The 14,383-nt window shown below is 41.7% G+C and overlaps 2 protein-coding genes across 3 annotated transcripts in view; both read right to left on the bottom strand.

Annotated features, from left to right (window-relative positions):
- The window catches only part of Ptpn22 (protein tyrosine phosphatase non-receptor type 22), a 55,326-nt gene that overhangs the window by 36,751 nt on the left and 4,192 nt on the right, over positions 1-14,383 (bottom strand). For both annotated transcript variants that reach the window (XM_021196149.2, XM_029537816.1), the window contains 6 exons: positions 2,287-2,395; positions 1,987-2,063; positions 1,771-1,866; positions 1,350-1,388; positions 280-351; positions 119-178 (listed from right to left, as the gene is read on the bottom strand). In XM_021196149.2, the coding sequence (XP_021051808.1) occupies positions 119-178; positions 280-351; positions 1,350-1,388; positions 1,771-1,866; positions 1,987-2,063; positions 2,287-2,395 (453 nt within the window). The remainder of the gene's footprint in view (positions 1-118; positions 179-279; positions 352-1,349; positions 1,389-1,770; positions 1,867-1,986; positions 2,064-2,286; positions 2,396-14,383) is intronic.
- LOC110320246 (heterogeneous nuclear ribonucleoprotein F-like) lies at positions 4,443-6,583 on the bottom strand. Its single transcript, XM_021196151.1, has one exon. It carries the CDS (start codon positions 6,318-6,320, stop codon positions 5,073-5,075), a length of 1,248 nt encoding a protein of 415 aa, XP_021051810.1. The 5' UTR covers positions 6,321-6,583; the 3' UTR covers positions 4,443-5,072.

Genomic DNA, 14,383 nt, shown 5'->3' with positions numbered 1-14,383 from the left:
CTCTCTCTCTCTCTCTCTCTCTCTCTCTCTTTCACTCTCTCTCTCTCTCTCACACACACACACAGAGTTATTTGTCTCATCTCATCGCTTCACTTTATTCTTTCTGCTTTATACTTACACTATTGAACTTGGCCTTCAGAGTCCTGATTTTATAATCAGATTTCTTTTTCTCGGCTTCCTAACAAGAAGATTAAATTATTAGCAATTTCAAAGGCATGCTTTCTAAAAGGTAGAACCGGGAGGCCTTGCTTAGCCATGATAGAAACACATCATACTCACACAGGATATAAAAAAGGGGCCAAATTGCAGCTGCGTTTCTCCTGGCTCAGCCCAATAACGCTCACATTTTTTCTGTCACATAAAAGAGAAGGTGATGGTTTCCCTCCACATAGTCTAATCCCGCCTACAAAATGAAACCCACTCCCTCATTCAGAAGCAGCTCTGTGTTCTTCATCTTAAGTTAGGCACAGCACAGCTAACCACCTTGGACTTCAGCTCCCACAGCATGATAGGGAGTCTCCAAAGGATAAGAGACAGACATTAAAGGATGTCTGAATTACAGACTTCCTAGAACCTGAAAAAGTAGACAAAGCCATTGTTGATCTAATTTCAGCACCAGAGAGAGAAAGAGAGAGAGAGAGAGAGAGAGAGAGAGAGAGAGAGAAAGCTGAAATTGTTGACTAAAACAGTTGCACCAGGTAAGTGCCAGGTTCCCAGTTGTGATTAGAATTCCCAACTTAGAATAGCAGCAGTAGAAAGCAATGCAGTCACATGTTCAGGTTTAAATTTTCTAACACCATATCTTTAAATGAATTTAACCCAAAATACCAACATATTTAACATGTAATCCAGTGTACAATAATAGTGCATATTTGTTTGCCCTGTTGTTTTAATAAAAATTAAAATTTTCACTAAATTTTCACTGGAAATATTTTCTTTTATAGTAAATCATGTTTATATTTGAAAAACTTTCACATGCCCCAAAATAAAGTTTTCAATAGCTGAAATGAAGGTTCACTTTTAGTTTTAAATGGATTAAAATAAAAGTATCGACTCCTTCCACCATGCAATCCATGGCAGGACTTGATGACCGCATGAGGTAGCACAGCCCAAGGAGAGTCTCTGGTGGGCATTTAAAGCATCTGATTATCAGAAAGGGAATTATATTCTCTTCTCCCTTCCTTTCTTTAACTGTAGAGCACAGGCGCCATGAGGGGAAATGGATACAGGGGGATTCTCAGAGGGGAAACCGCTGGTGGGTGATGTGGTATGAAATGGTTTTTCTCAGATACACATACGCAAAGTTCTGTCTTTATCTTTAGGTCGACCAGTACTAGACAGCAACTCACCTTTCCCATTTCAAACTCCATACATGCCATGACAATGACCTAGAGGCGGGAAACAGAAACGTAAACGTGTGCAGAGTTAGAAAGGACAGTGCTGCATTAAGTCCCAGAGCCAGAAAGGAGTAACCATTGGCTCTCTGTTGGCTTTGCCTTTTAACCCAAAAAGAAACCCCAAGGACTTATGGCCTGCTCTCACTCTTCCTTCTTCCGTCCCGCTTCCCTTTCTCTAGTCAGCTCAGTCCTTGCAACCAAGCTGCCAGCTTGCGTTCATGTGAACAAGAGCTCATTGCAAAATTGATAAAAGATACCTGCACTCTGAAATTTCATCAAGCCTGAAGAAAAGAGCTGCTTTTAACAGCCTGCTCAGTTTCTCCCTGACATCCCGCCTTCTCTACTGAAGTACCAGAAGCAATTATGCACTCACCAAGATGCGGTACTCCCAGATCATCCTCCAGAAGTCCAGGAGAGTTGTAGATAAAGGACCCTGGGTGGCAATATAAGCCTTGGGTCCATAGACACCCTAAAAGGGAACAGAATTCACCTGAGGTGAGTGCAGACAGCACCCTCTTCCCCTAGTCTTCTCCCCATCCCCTTTCGGGTGCTCAGAAAAACATGGGATGCTTTCATTTCCTCAGACTACCTTAATAAAGCTGGCATTGATATAACTGGAATCCTCATCGGAAGTTAGCAGAGACAGCTCTACCAGGCTGTGATCATCTAGGACATGAGAAAGAGACAGTGTAACTGAGAAATCTTACATAGAGGGCTAAGTTGACGTGAACAAATAATCGAATGAATCAATGTTCTTTTAGTCATAAATAGTATAATTAATTTGCCTGTGAAGCATTCCAAGATTAAGAGCAAGTGCTGGGTTAAAAACTGAAGGTGGAGAGTTAAAATGGGAAGAAAATACAAGTTTACAGGAAGAAACGTAACTTACAGGGCAAAATATCCTTGTATCTGTTCTTTTTGATGTTCTTGGGCCTCTGAGCCACGGTTGTAGGATAGATTTTGTCGGCCTTGTACTTGGTGGACTGCCTTTTCAGCGTCTGTAATACAATTCCAGGAAGAATTTTCCCAAAGAAACAGGTAAGGGATTTAGAAAAATAGCACTTGAAAGCATGAGCACCTGCGTTTGATTCCCAGAACCCACATAAAAGCCATGTGTGGGCTAGGAATGGGACACATGCATTTGGCAGGCACAGGCAGACAGATCTTTGCAAGTCTGAGCCAGCCTGGTCTACATAGTGAGTTCTATGCCAGGCAGAGAAACACAAAGAGACCCTCAAGGATATAAATAAGTAATTAAGTAAATACATAAATTGATTAATTAATAAATAAAAATTAAGAATAAAATAGCCAGGTGTAGTGGCTTAAACTTGCAATGCTGGTACCAGGGAGCTAGGCAGGTGGATTCCTGGGGCTCATAAGCCAACGAGCTTAGCCTAACTGGCAAGCCCCAGATCACAAAACGAGGCAGGTGATTCTTGAGGACAGACACCTGAGGTTGCTCTATGGCCTCCATAAATGTGCACACACAACCAAATGCACATGTGCACCACATACAGGGAGAGGCACATGTGCACCACATACAGGGAGAGGCATATGTGCACCACATACAGGGAGATGCACGTGTGTACCACATACAGGGAGAGGCACACATGCACTACATACAGGGATATATACGTGCACCTAAGAAGCCATCGTTTTTCACACATTCCACCTCAACCCTTGTAGCATCCTCTGGGGCTAACTTCTTCCAGGACAGGAAATAATGTTGACACAGTTCAGTGACTTTGGAGAAGTGAAGCTCACACTGCAGCTGAGTCACAGTGAAAAACCTACATCTGAAACTGCTAAATATTCAAGAAACCAAATAATGTCTAAAAGTGTGTTATGTGCTCCACCCAAGGAATAGACACCAGAGTATGACTTTCTTTCTTTATAGTGTCTATTCAATGTCAACAGGAAAATTATTAAATTCCATTCATCTTCTTTTTTTTTATTTCAGATCATTTGTTTTCCAAGTAGAAATGGAGCTTACGTTAGATAGACTTTTTTTTATATAACTGTCAAAATTTTAAGAGATTCCAAGGCATTTTCATGTGACTCAAACCTTAAGCCTACTCTTCCAGCAAGTTATAATCTAAACAGAATCATATTCTCTAGGTAGAACATGATCTGAGACAGACGGGGGCTATCTTAGTGTTATTGGACAAGAATCCTTAATTTTTCCTTAAAATTATTCCCATTTATAGACCTAAATGTGAGGTCAGAAATTATATGGCAATTTTTCTTTGGCTACTTGTCTGGAATTAAAATGTAGTCCAAAATTTCATCTCCTTTATAATTAAAAGAAGAAAAACAAATACGTGTACTAGGTCTGAATTTTGTGAGGCCTAACCAGGACCTCTGACAATGAGTGAAAATGTTTACTGCATTCTGCATTATGTCCCCTCTATTCAATAAAGAATCGTCCCACGAGATGTGTCAGCTGCCTTCTAGGGCTAGAGCCCTCACATCACGAGCTCTCCATTCTTTTTAACTTCTGTTCTGAAATCCCTCCTTCCCTTGGCCCCTATTCATGCACATGTTCTTGCTTCTACACTTCTTTGACTCGTTACCCTGGCTGGTTTTATGTCAACTTGACACACAAGCTGGCGTCAACTGAAAGGAGGGAGTGTTGATTGAGAAAAATGCCTCCTTAAGATCTAGCTGTAGGGCATTTTATTAGTGATTGATGGGAGAGGGCCCAACCTATGGTGGGTGGTGCCATCCCTGGGCTGGCTGTCCTGGGTTCTATAAGAAAGCAGGCTGAGCAAAACAGTAAGTAACATCCCTCCATGGCCTCTGCATCAGCTCCTGCCTCCAGGTTCTGGTCCTGTTTGAGTTCCTGCCTTGACTTCCTTCAGTGATGGACTATGATGTGGAAGTGTAAGCTGAGAAAACCCTCTCCTCCCCACTTGTTTATGGTCATGGTGCTTCATCACAGCCATAGTAATCCTAACTAGGACACACATCATTCCCACTTGCCCTTACTTCTTAATGGTTCTTTGTTCTCTAACAAAGAAATACCCAACACTCAAACGTTAAATCTTTTTTTTTTTTCATTGTGAAAAAGTCTTTATTTTAAGAAAAAAATTTAGTTAAAAAAAAATTTAACAAGTTTCACTTAGCAAAATACACCCAAAAGGAAATCACAGTACAAAGAAAGCTTTAAGTCAAGGCCTCACCAATTCCTACAGTATTAGTATTGTGTCTCAATTCTCAAAACTAACTTTTAAAAAGCTTAAACTTAACCTAAAGATTTTAAATGAAAATATAAACTAGAATGAACATGAGAAATGCTTCTCTTTTGCATCAGGGATCTAGCACCTTTGAGTTCTCCAGAAAAGTACATGTCCCCAGTGTGTTCACTGTGGTGTGCTTAAAGATCCACTCAACATACTTAAACTACTTAACTCAGATAACATCACTCTTAAGTATACTACCAAAAATGTTAATTGAGAAAAGTGGAAGAAAATAGTTTTAGTTTACTCAATATTACATGCTAGAAGAAAAGTTTGCATGAGAAACACTGAAGAGGTAATTTTTTAATCCAGATTTCACAAACTCATGGTGCAAAGTGGGTCCCCCAGCTTCCTCTAGAGTTATAAACTGCTCTTGACTGCTTATTGGCTGCCTGTGAAATTTTCTGATTGAAATAACTCAAATGTTCCTACAATACTAATCATATCCACCCATGCTGTTCTGACCGCTGTATCCGGCCCCGTAACAGCCACTCACTGACTGGCTCTCCAGGCCACTGTAAGTTGCCTGGGCAGCTGACACACCCATGCCCTGCATCACCTGGCTGCTATAAGCCCCATTGCTAGCCCCTGTTGTTGAATTCAGGAAGAGTTCTATGTATCTGTGCTGCATGTTGGCCCTGTCCTTGGACATAGCTGCCACTGCTTCTTCATGAGTAGCAAACTCAACATCAGCTTCTCCCGTCACTCTTCCATCAGGACCAATCTCAATATGAACTCTCACAGGGTTGAGTGGAGAGAAGAAGTTGTAAATGTCATTCTCCGTTGCTTTGTAGGGCAGCCCTCTCATGTGGACGCAGTGGCCGGTGGTGCTCTGCACTGTGAACTCGCTGTCTCCGTATCTGTGGTCATACATTCCTGAGAGACAATAGCTGAGGTCTCTCCCAAACAGGTCAGTGGTGAAGCCATAGCCATCACTGAGGCCACTGTATTCTTCATAGCCCCCATAGCCTGCACTATAGGCACCAGACCTCATCCTATCCAAGCCTGCCTGTTTCACAATGCCAATGTACCTCCGGGCTGTGCCAGGCCTGTCATAAGGCCCAGGCCTCTGCACAGACATAAACTTCAGAGGTGGATCTGAGTATGNTCTAACTTCCTCCTGACTGCTCTTAAACACTTCANTATACCTGTGCCCTANTCTCTCCTTGTGCTTCCCTAANGCTTTCTCAGCTAATTCTTGTGAGGCAAACTGAACAAAGGCCTCCCCTGTAATCTTGCCTTCCGGGTCCACAGGTAGTGTGATCCCGTTTGGCACAATTTCCAACCCTGAGAAGAACTGAACGATTTCTTCCTTTGTGCATCCAAATGGGAGTCCCCGAAGCCTCACAAAGCCATCATTGGCACTGTCGGCGCTGTTTGGACCACTGTGCTTCAACACCCAATCCATCTCGGTTCTGTGAGACTTGAACACCTCAATATATCGGTGTCCCATGCTTTCCCTGTCTTTTTTCAGAGCCAATTTTACATCATCTTCTGACTCAAGTTCAACAAAAGCCTCACCATTCTGCCTGCCTTCTCTAGTATAAATGAAATGAACACCTGTGACCCCATCATGAATTGTGCAGTCAGAGAGGAAGTTTTGTACGTCCTCAATTGAGCAGGACCAGGGTAGGCCACGGAGTTTGACCACATAGCCTTCACCTCCCTCAGGGCCCAGCATCATGGACACTTGACAGGGCTGATGTCACACAAGCTTGGGCAATTTTTTGTAGCTTAAAAGGACCACCACAGATGCCTTCTGTAGGAAACACTTAATGGAAGGTAACAAGTTTTCCAGGGGAAGAAGGTAGAAGTGACTTCTATTTTCAATAAGGAACGCGGCTTACGAACCCAAACTCCACCCGACGCCTTAAAAACGCAGAGGGCTCCGGGGAAAGTCCAGGTGCATCTTCTTTTTGTTCTCAACCTTCAGGAAGACGAGGCGCAGTCCTCAAACGTTAAATCTTTGACACGCTTCTCTTGATATATATCCCTCAACCCCAGAGTTAGCCATAAACCCTTATAGGGGGTGTAGAAGTATTTGCAGATTAATTTGCCAAAATTTCTGGCATCAGATGGATACATCTCAAGTTTCTATACTAAGATTTCAGTTCCAAATTACCAACCAGGCCCTAGATATTTTTTCACTTCGATATCTTATTGCAGCCTCACACTGGGCACATCTGAAACTAAAGCATCATTATCCCACTTGTAAATACCAGTGGAGCTACCTTTATTCTGAGCAGTCCCACTCTGGCAAACAGGCACCTTAGGTTCCTCCCTTCCCATAATTCCCACCTCAGACACGTGTAGCAAGTTCAGTTGTTTCTTCCCGTGCAAGGTCTTGCATCAACTTTCTTTCCTGCTATGGTTGGCATATGGTGTGTGCCCCTCTAAAAGGATCCTGTCTTAAAGTCGTGCTTGCCAGCTGATCAGCTTGAGGAAGTGATTAGCTAGATTCTGAAGGCTCTAACCTTCAGAATTTAAGCCCTTGATGGGTTCAGAATACGATTGTATTATTGGAAGGAGGGTCCTATCTTAAGGATGTAAGCCACGAGCACATATCCAGGAAAGATATGTCTTGTTCCGATCCCCTTTCTGATGCTCTTTGTGTCTTTGTCTCTGGGGATCCATGAGGTGAGCAGCTTTGTGTCACTATGCCCTCCCTGCCTCTCCACAGGCCTACAGCAATGGGGCCAAGCAACTATGGAGTGGAACTGTGAGTCAGAACAGCTCTTTCCTCCTTCAGATCTATGATGTGTCATCACAGTGATAGAAAACCCTCTAGATACACCAAGCTTAGTTTAGACTGTTTCCCTTCAAGTTTTAACTCCTATAATTTCTCCTCATCTTCACACCATTCTTCCTTCATTCAAATTTATTGGATATAACTATGTCAATTAATTCAATGTTTGCTTTGTTAAACTTTCCAATGCTGCTTAAAGTGACTTCAATAAATCATTTTTACCACTTGGAAAATAAGTCCCAAACTCTGCAGGTAAGGGTCTCCTGAGCTAGAATCAAGTTCATTGTCCTGAATTTCCCATTAAGTCTCTAAAGATGGCTTCTAGATTCTTTCAAGTTCTCACAAACTGGTGTTATCATGCATAATATGACATCTTCGGAACTAGGGTGTTCCTCTGGCTATTCATAAGTGTTACGCATCCTTGGCTCTGCTTTTACATTTCCCAGCCATGGATCTGATCTACTTTGACCCACACAGTGAATAAATAAGGAGGAACTTATCTCAAGTGAGAGCAATAACAACCAGAAATACAGAGGGGCTGTCATTACTGTTACTTAACAGCTTATATACTTCATATAATACTTATACATCAGTAATGAGGACATACAGTTTTGTGTAGGAATTTGCTTGTGGAGACTTAAAAAGTGGTTTTAAAATGAATGAGGAAAGGAGAACTCAAAGGTGTATCCCAGTCCTCAGGAGGAGGCAGAAGCAGGAGATCTCTGTGAGTTCAAGACCAGATTCGTCGACATAGAAAGTTTCAGGTCAGCCACTGCTACACAGAGAGACTCCACAAAAGCAACAAAATCAATGGCACAAAGAGAAGAAAAGCAGAAAAGAGGTGCTGCTAATAGAAAGTCTTTTTTGTTTGTTTGTTTTTTTGTTTTTCGAGGCAGGGTTTCTCTGTATAGCCCTGGCTGTCCTGGAACTCACTTTGTAGACCAGGTTGGCCTCGAACTCAGAAATCTGCCTGCCTCTGCCTCCTGAGTGCTAATAGAAAGTCTTGATCCAACAAATTATCCAAATTCATCATGAAGCTTCAAAATTGGCTCAGAAGGTCAGGTATAGGGACTCACATGTTTAATTGAAGAACTAAGGAGGCAGAACAGGTGGGTATCCCTGAGTTGGAGACCAGCTTGGTCTACATGCTCAGTTCTGGACTAGCCAGGGCTACATAGAGAGGCCCCCTGCTTTTTTAAAGAATGCCTCAGGGAATTTTGTGACCATGTCAGTCTTCAATGAGATGAGGAGAAATGGAGATCATAGCTAAAATTTCAGAACACCACTATTAAATATATACAATTTAATTAAACTAATATTTTCCAAATAAAGTAACATTAAGTTACTATAACCACCCAGTATATCAGAATATAAACTCTCTTTCTAGTCAAGGATTTACATTTGAAATAGAGCAGCCAGTCTGTGCTTGTTCCTTTGCTTCACAAGTACCAATATACATTCCTCCAGTAACTATACTTTTATTTCTAGGTTTGATAAGATACCTGCTGGATCCAGACCAGGAACATGGGAAGTTCTTGAGTCCTGGTTGTTCATCATGGTTTGAATTCCTATGATTTCAGAGCTGGACTTAGCAGGAGATGCTAAACGGTGTATTTTTGCACTAAGGTTGTGGCTATGTTAATGGACTAGCTTGGGAATTTAACTAAGAACATGACACAGACACCCAGAACACCGTGAAATACTTGTGGTGGGCTAGTGAGATGGATTAGTGGGTAAAGCTACCTCTGGCCAAGCCTGATTGCTGAATTTAGTCTGTGGGATCTATGTGACTGAAGGAGGGAAGTGACCCCAAAAGTTGTCTTCTCACCTCCACGTGCCTGCCTGTTCCTGCTCCAATAAATACAATTTTAAAACTTTCGGAAGCACTTCCCTGGAGTTTTCCCCATTTCTCATCTCTCTCTGCTCTTACCCTCCTTCAGAATAATTGGCTTTTATGTGGCTGTAAGCTTTATGGCTGCTGAAAAGTGTCCCCAGACAATTCTTTCTAGAAGTTTCCAGAGTCCTCCTCTTGGTGATGATAACTTTATTTGCTTTCTTGGGCTTTGCTCTGCTCATGGGATGCTTCTGGAGGAGAATGTTGAAGGCAAAGCCTTGGGATTTATTGGTTTTGTTTATTGAAAGGCACTCTTTGGGCAAGATGCCATAGATAAAGATTATGTATGTGGGTAATGGATGCTTGTTTGGTCTTCACTGTGACCTTCAGAATAACTTTTTCTTTTGCTGCTCCTGGAGTCATCTGACTGACTGAGGAGGCAACCTGCCTCAACATGACACAGGAAATACCTACAGAACTGTTAACTTACTACGTGCGAAAGACTTTTATTTTTTTTCCCCTGACGTCTGCCTGTGGTCAGACCACCTTTAAATCCTCCTTTCAATTCTTCTCTTCCTGCTAACGCCGAAGCTCCCAGGCCCTAACAGAGAACATAACAGGACAAACAACCTGATTACAACAGAAACAAGAGAACTCTGAAGAAAAAAGCAAAGGGTATGGGTAAGGGCTAAGGGACTGCTAAGGGCTGGATTGAGGTTTGGAATGAAGGAAGAGGTGAGAGGGCCAAGGTATTTCTCTGCCAGCAGGAGATGTAAGTACCTTGAAGAGGCATCTAGAAAAACTGATAAGAGCATCTGGGAGACTACAGTGAGGAAGCCATCCGTCTAGGGCTGACACAGGGTAGGAAATGTGGTACACTAGACTCTGCTTGATCAGCTGACGGTGAGCTCCTTTTGTCTTTGGACCTGAGTCCTTTCAAGAAATGAGGACAGAATGGAGACAAAGTCAATGAGTGAAGACTAAGTCCTGTGCATGGTTTTCTCAAATACTAGTAAATTAAGTCCCTTCCCAAAGGAAACAAAGAAAGTAACCTAGAAATCACAAGACTGTAGTATCTGTGGCATACAACAGGATGCTACAGTGCAAGACAGAACACGCTGAACTCTTTCCACCCACAGCTCCTTTTCGCTTGAGAGATTTTAATGTTCAAGAGATACGGGCATAGAAAAAACACATCTAACCAAACACTGACAAGCAACTGCAAATTTAATTTTTAAATTCATTGATACATACCAGTAGTTCTCAACCTCCCTGAAGCCGTGAGCCTTTAGTGTAGTTTAATACCTCATGTCGTGGTGATTCCCCTACCATAAATTATTTTCCTTGCTGCTACTGTTATGAATCATGACATAAATATCTGTGTTTTCCAATGGTCTTAGGTGACCCCTTTGAAAAGACTATTCAATCCCCAAAACGGGTCATGACCCACTAGTTGAGAGCTACCGAGATATATATATATATATATATATATATATATATATATATATATATAGTCTTGTTATTTATTTTTCCATAAGTAGTCCCTTTTGTTTATCACTATTAAAATCTGAATCTTATAGTTAGGCATTTTTTAGAAAGGATATTTTCTGGTAGGACCTAAAGAGCTGATTATGTACTATTTTTTTTATAATAGTTGTTATTATCATTTTAAGATTTATTTATTTTATATATCTATTTATTTTAATGAGTACATTGTTGCTGTCTTCAGCCACACCAGAAGGGGGCATCAGATCCCATTTCCAGATGGTTGTGAGCCACCATGTGGTTGCTGGGGAATTGAACTCAGGACCTCTGGAAGAGCAGTCACTGCTCTTAACCACTGAGACATCTCTCCAGCCCACTATTTTTTTTTAACTAAGTGTTGCTTACATGTGTATATAAAAATAAATAGTTCCTTTGAAATATTTATATATTTTTAGTTTTTGACTTTTAATAGTTGAAAAGTATGAGAATAATAAAACATATAGCATATTTTGTAAAGAAAATCTGAATTTTGAGCAGATTCTTGGACTGGTGGTTCAGATCTATAAGTTTGCTTGGCCTTTAGCACCTGTCTTGTCCCCAGGAGCCTTCCTGAACTGCTACCATAACCACAAAGCTCCAAGAATGTTCAGACTCAGGCTCCTGCTGCTTCACCTTTCTAGCAAGAACATCATGAAAAGGCTATATTGGCAAGCTTTCTTACTGTCTGAGATCACTGTATTAACTATTCCTTTCAGGTAATTGTCTGTACTTCCCAGGCCATGGTTTCTATCATCTCCTTTTGAGTCAGTCAGACCTGTTGGTGCAGAGTATAGTAGGTCTTGCATATTGTTTGAAGTTTTTAATAAAACCAATACAGAGCCAGGCAGTGGTGGTGCATGTCTTCAATCCCAGCACTTGGGAGGCAGAGGCAGGAGGGTCTCTGAGATTAAGGACAGCCTGGTCTACAGAGTTCCAAGATAGCCAGGACTACACAGATACTCTGTTTTGAAAAAATAAAATATGTATGTACACCCAAATGAAATGAGATGCACTTGGGAGGTAGAGGCAGGTGAATGTCTGAGTTCGAGGCCAGCCTGGTCTACAAAGTGAGTTCCAGGACAGCCAGAGCTATACAGAGAAACCCTGTCTCAAAAAAAAAAAAAAAAAAAAAAAAAAAAGAGATGCAGTTCATTTGTTAATAGTTAAACCCAAGCAGTGCGTGTTGGTGCTCACCAGCAGGCTGAGTGCAAACTGAGTGTGTATGTGTTCTGGATCCAGGCTGCAGGAAAAGCGGCACCAGACAACACTAGTATGTACCTGATTTGAATCAAATTTTGGTTGTTTGGCATTCAGAACCCTATGCTTGCCAGTCCTCATGACTCGGTTCAGTTACATGAGCCCCAATTTGAGACGCCAACATACAGACGATATACTACTAAGGGGAGAATGAACCACAGTTTGATTTCCTCTGGGGCTCTGCAAGGTTGCTTCTTGTTGCCTTGTGAATGCAGATGGTTTGCCAAGCTTCCAACAAGACCGAGAAAGCATGAGTGCAAAGGAACTGAGTCAGGAGTTTCGAGCTCTACAGCTAGTGGACAGGACTATGAACAGTAGGAATGGACAAAGAGGCTGGCCCTGAGTAGACACACAGTCATCTTTAACAAGACAGGCAAGGGTGTTCCATAGTACTGGTTAAGGAAATAGCTGGGTAGGCAACAGCCAAACTGCAGTAATTAAACCAAGACATTTAAATTAGGTATGAAAAGATGAGGAAATGTCAAGAGTATGTCAAAACTATCCTGAGAGTAACTGAGGATACGGGAATAGATGGTCCAGAGCGAAAGGCCGAACGAGGATGGACTCAGGAAGAATCAGCTGCAGAGGTCAATGTGCTTTCTGGTGATGGTAGTAATAAAACACCTTAGTAAATACAACACTTACTTCAGTAAAGGCTTATTGGTATGCTCAAGTGACAGGCTTGTTCTCACGAGCTGTTTCAGTGCAACAAATGTTTGAGTTCTTGCTATGCAGGGGCTGCTGTGCTCATAACCACTTGCTTAGTATCATTACTGTAAATACACATAGAACCAAGATGTGTCCTGGTGTCTATGATAGATGAAATCTACAGAAGCTATGGCAGTGTCAGCACGTTCTAGTTACATTCGCACTCGAATGCAGCCATTAGAGATGGGTTGCTACCATTAGAGCTCAATGGATCCTTCATAATTGATAAATATGTCTTAATAAACAGGTTTAGGGATTGTTTTTTAACTAAAAAAAATGTATAGACTTTAAAATAAAAGTTACTACATCTGGTACAAAGAATGACTAGGCTGTGGGTGTAGCTGAGTACCTGAGTAGTAGAACCTCTGTCTAGCAAAGGCAAGGCTCTGGATTACACAATCTGTGTAATAAAGATAGATTCACAGCCAGACCAGGACACCCAAGCCTGAGATCCAGCTACTTGGGGACCTGAGACAGGAGGATGGCAAGGTCTCCCTGGGCAACTTAGTGATACTCTGTCTCAAAATTAAAAAGAAAAAGAAGAAAAGAAAAGAAGGAAGAAAAGAAGGAAGAAAGGAAGGAAAGAAAGAAAGGGAAGAGAGGGGAGGGGAAGGGAAAGGAGAAGAGAAGGAGGGCAAGCTAGGCTAAAAGCCATAAAGAAACTACATTTTGAGGCCAGCAAAGCTAAAAACCACTGAGGTGATTCAAAATGGGTGTTGCCAACTGTGTTGGTTAGTTTTTGTCAACTTCATACAAGCTAAAGTCATCTGGGAAGAGGAGATCTTAACTGAGAAAACACCTCATCAGATCGGCCTGTAGGCAAATCTGAAAGGCATTTTTTTGATTAATGATTGATGTGAAAGGTCCCAGTGCATTATGGGCAATGCTATGCAGTGCGGGTACGCCTGTGCATGTGTGCACATGTGCATGTGTGTAAAAGAAAGAGTATCCAGGCATCTCATGTAAAGTGTACACCAGGCTGAGAATAAGCTTGAACTCCTGGTCCTGCCGAGTGCTGGGGGGATACAGGTGTATACGACCAAGCCTGTTTTGTGGGGTCCTGGGGATTCCCAGGGCTTCCTGAATGATAGACAGTCAATGGACTATCTGAGCCACATCTATAGCCCAACAATCCTATTTCTTGATGTGGGGGGTACATCTATCAGTACCTGCTTTATTAATTATCAAGTCAATGCCTATGTTAAAAGCATTTATTGTATGTAGGTTACGTTTTAAATTTTTCAAAAGTTTAAAGCACTAAGGTCAGTGGACCAAATGGAGGGAGGGGTTGGCAAGTAACAAGGGCAGAGGTTGTGATACTAGTTAATGTAGTGTTTGAACTTTTAGTTCTACAACTGTGAGCTGTGTGGCTTTCTGTTTTAGTGAGTGTGTGGGTGCCGGGGAGTTGAATTCAGGGCCTCAAGTGTGTTAGGCAGGCACTGATATATGTCCTCTGACCTCCATGTGTGTGCCCTGGCATATATACCTCATTCCCTACTGACTAAACAAACACAAAAAATGCAACGTAACAAAATTCTAAAGAGAACTCAATCTCCCAAGTTGTTCTCTGACTGTCTCCCTCTCACTGTGATACATGCGTGTGTGTGAACACACAAACATACACATTGTTAAAAATATAAAAAAGGAAAATATATATATATATATATATATATATATA

Source organism: Mus pahari, chromosome 4 (genome assembly GCF_900095145.1).
Source record: "Mus pahari chromosome 4, PAHARI_EIJ_v1.1, whole genome shotgun sequence".
In the NCBI taxonomy this organism is placed as follows: Eukaryota; Metazoa; Chordata; class Mammalia; order Rodentia; family Muridae; genus Mus; species Mus pahari.
The sequence above is the reverse complement of the archived record's forward strand: the minus strand, read 5'-3'. Positions and strand labels throughout refer to the sequence as shown.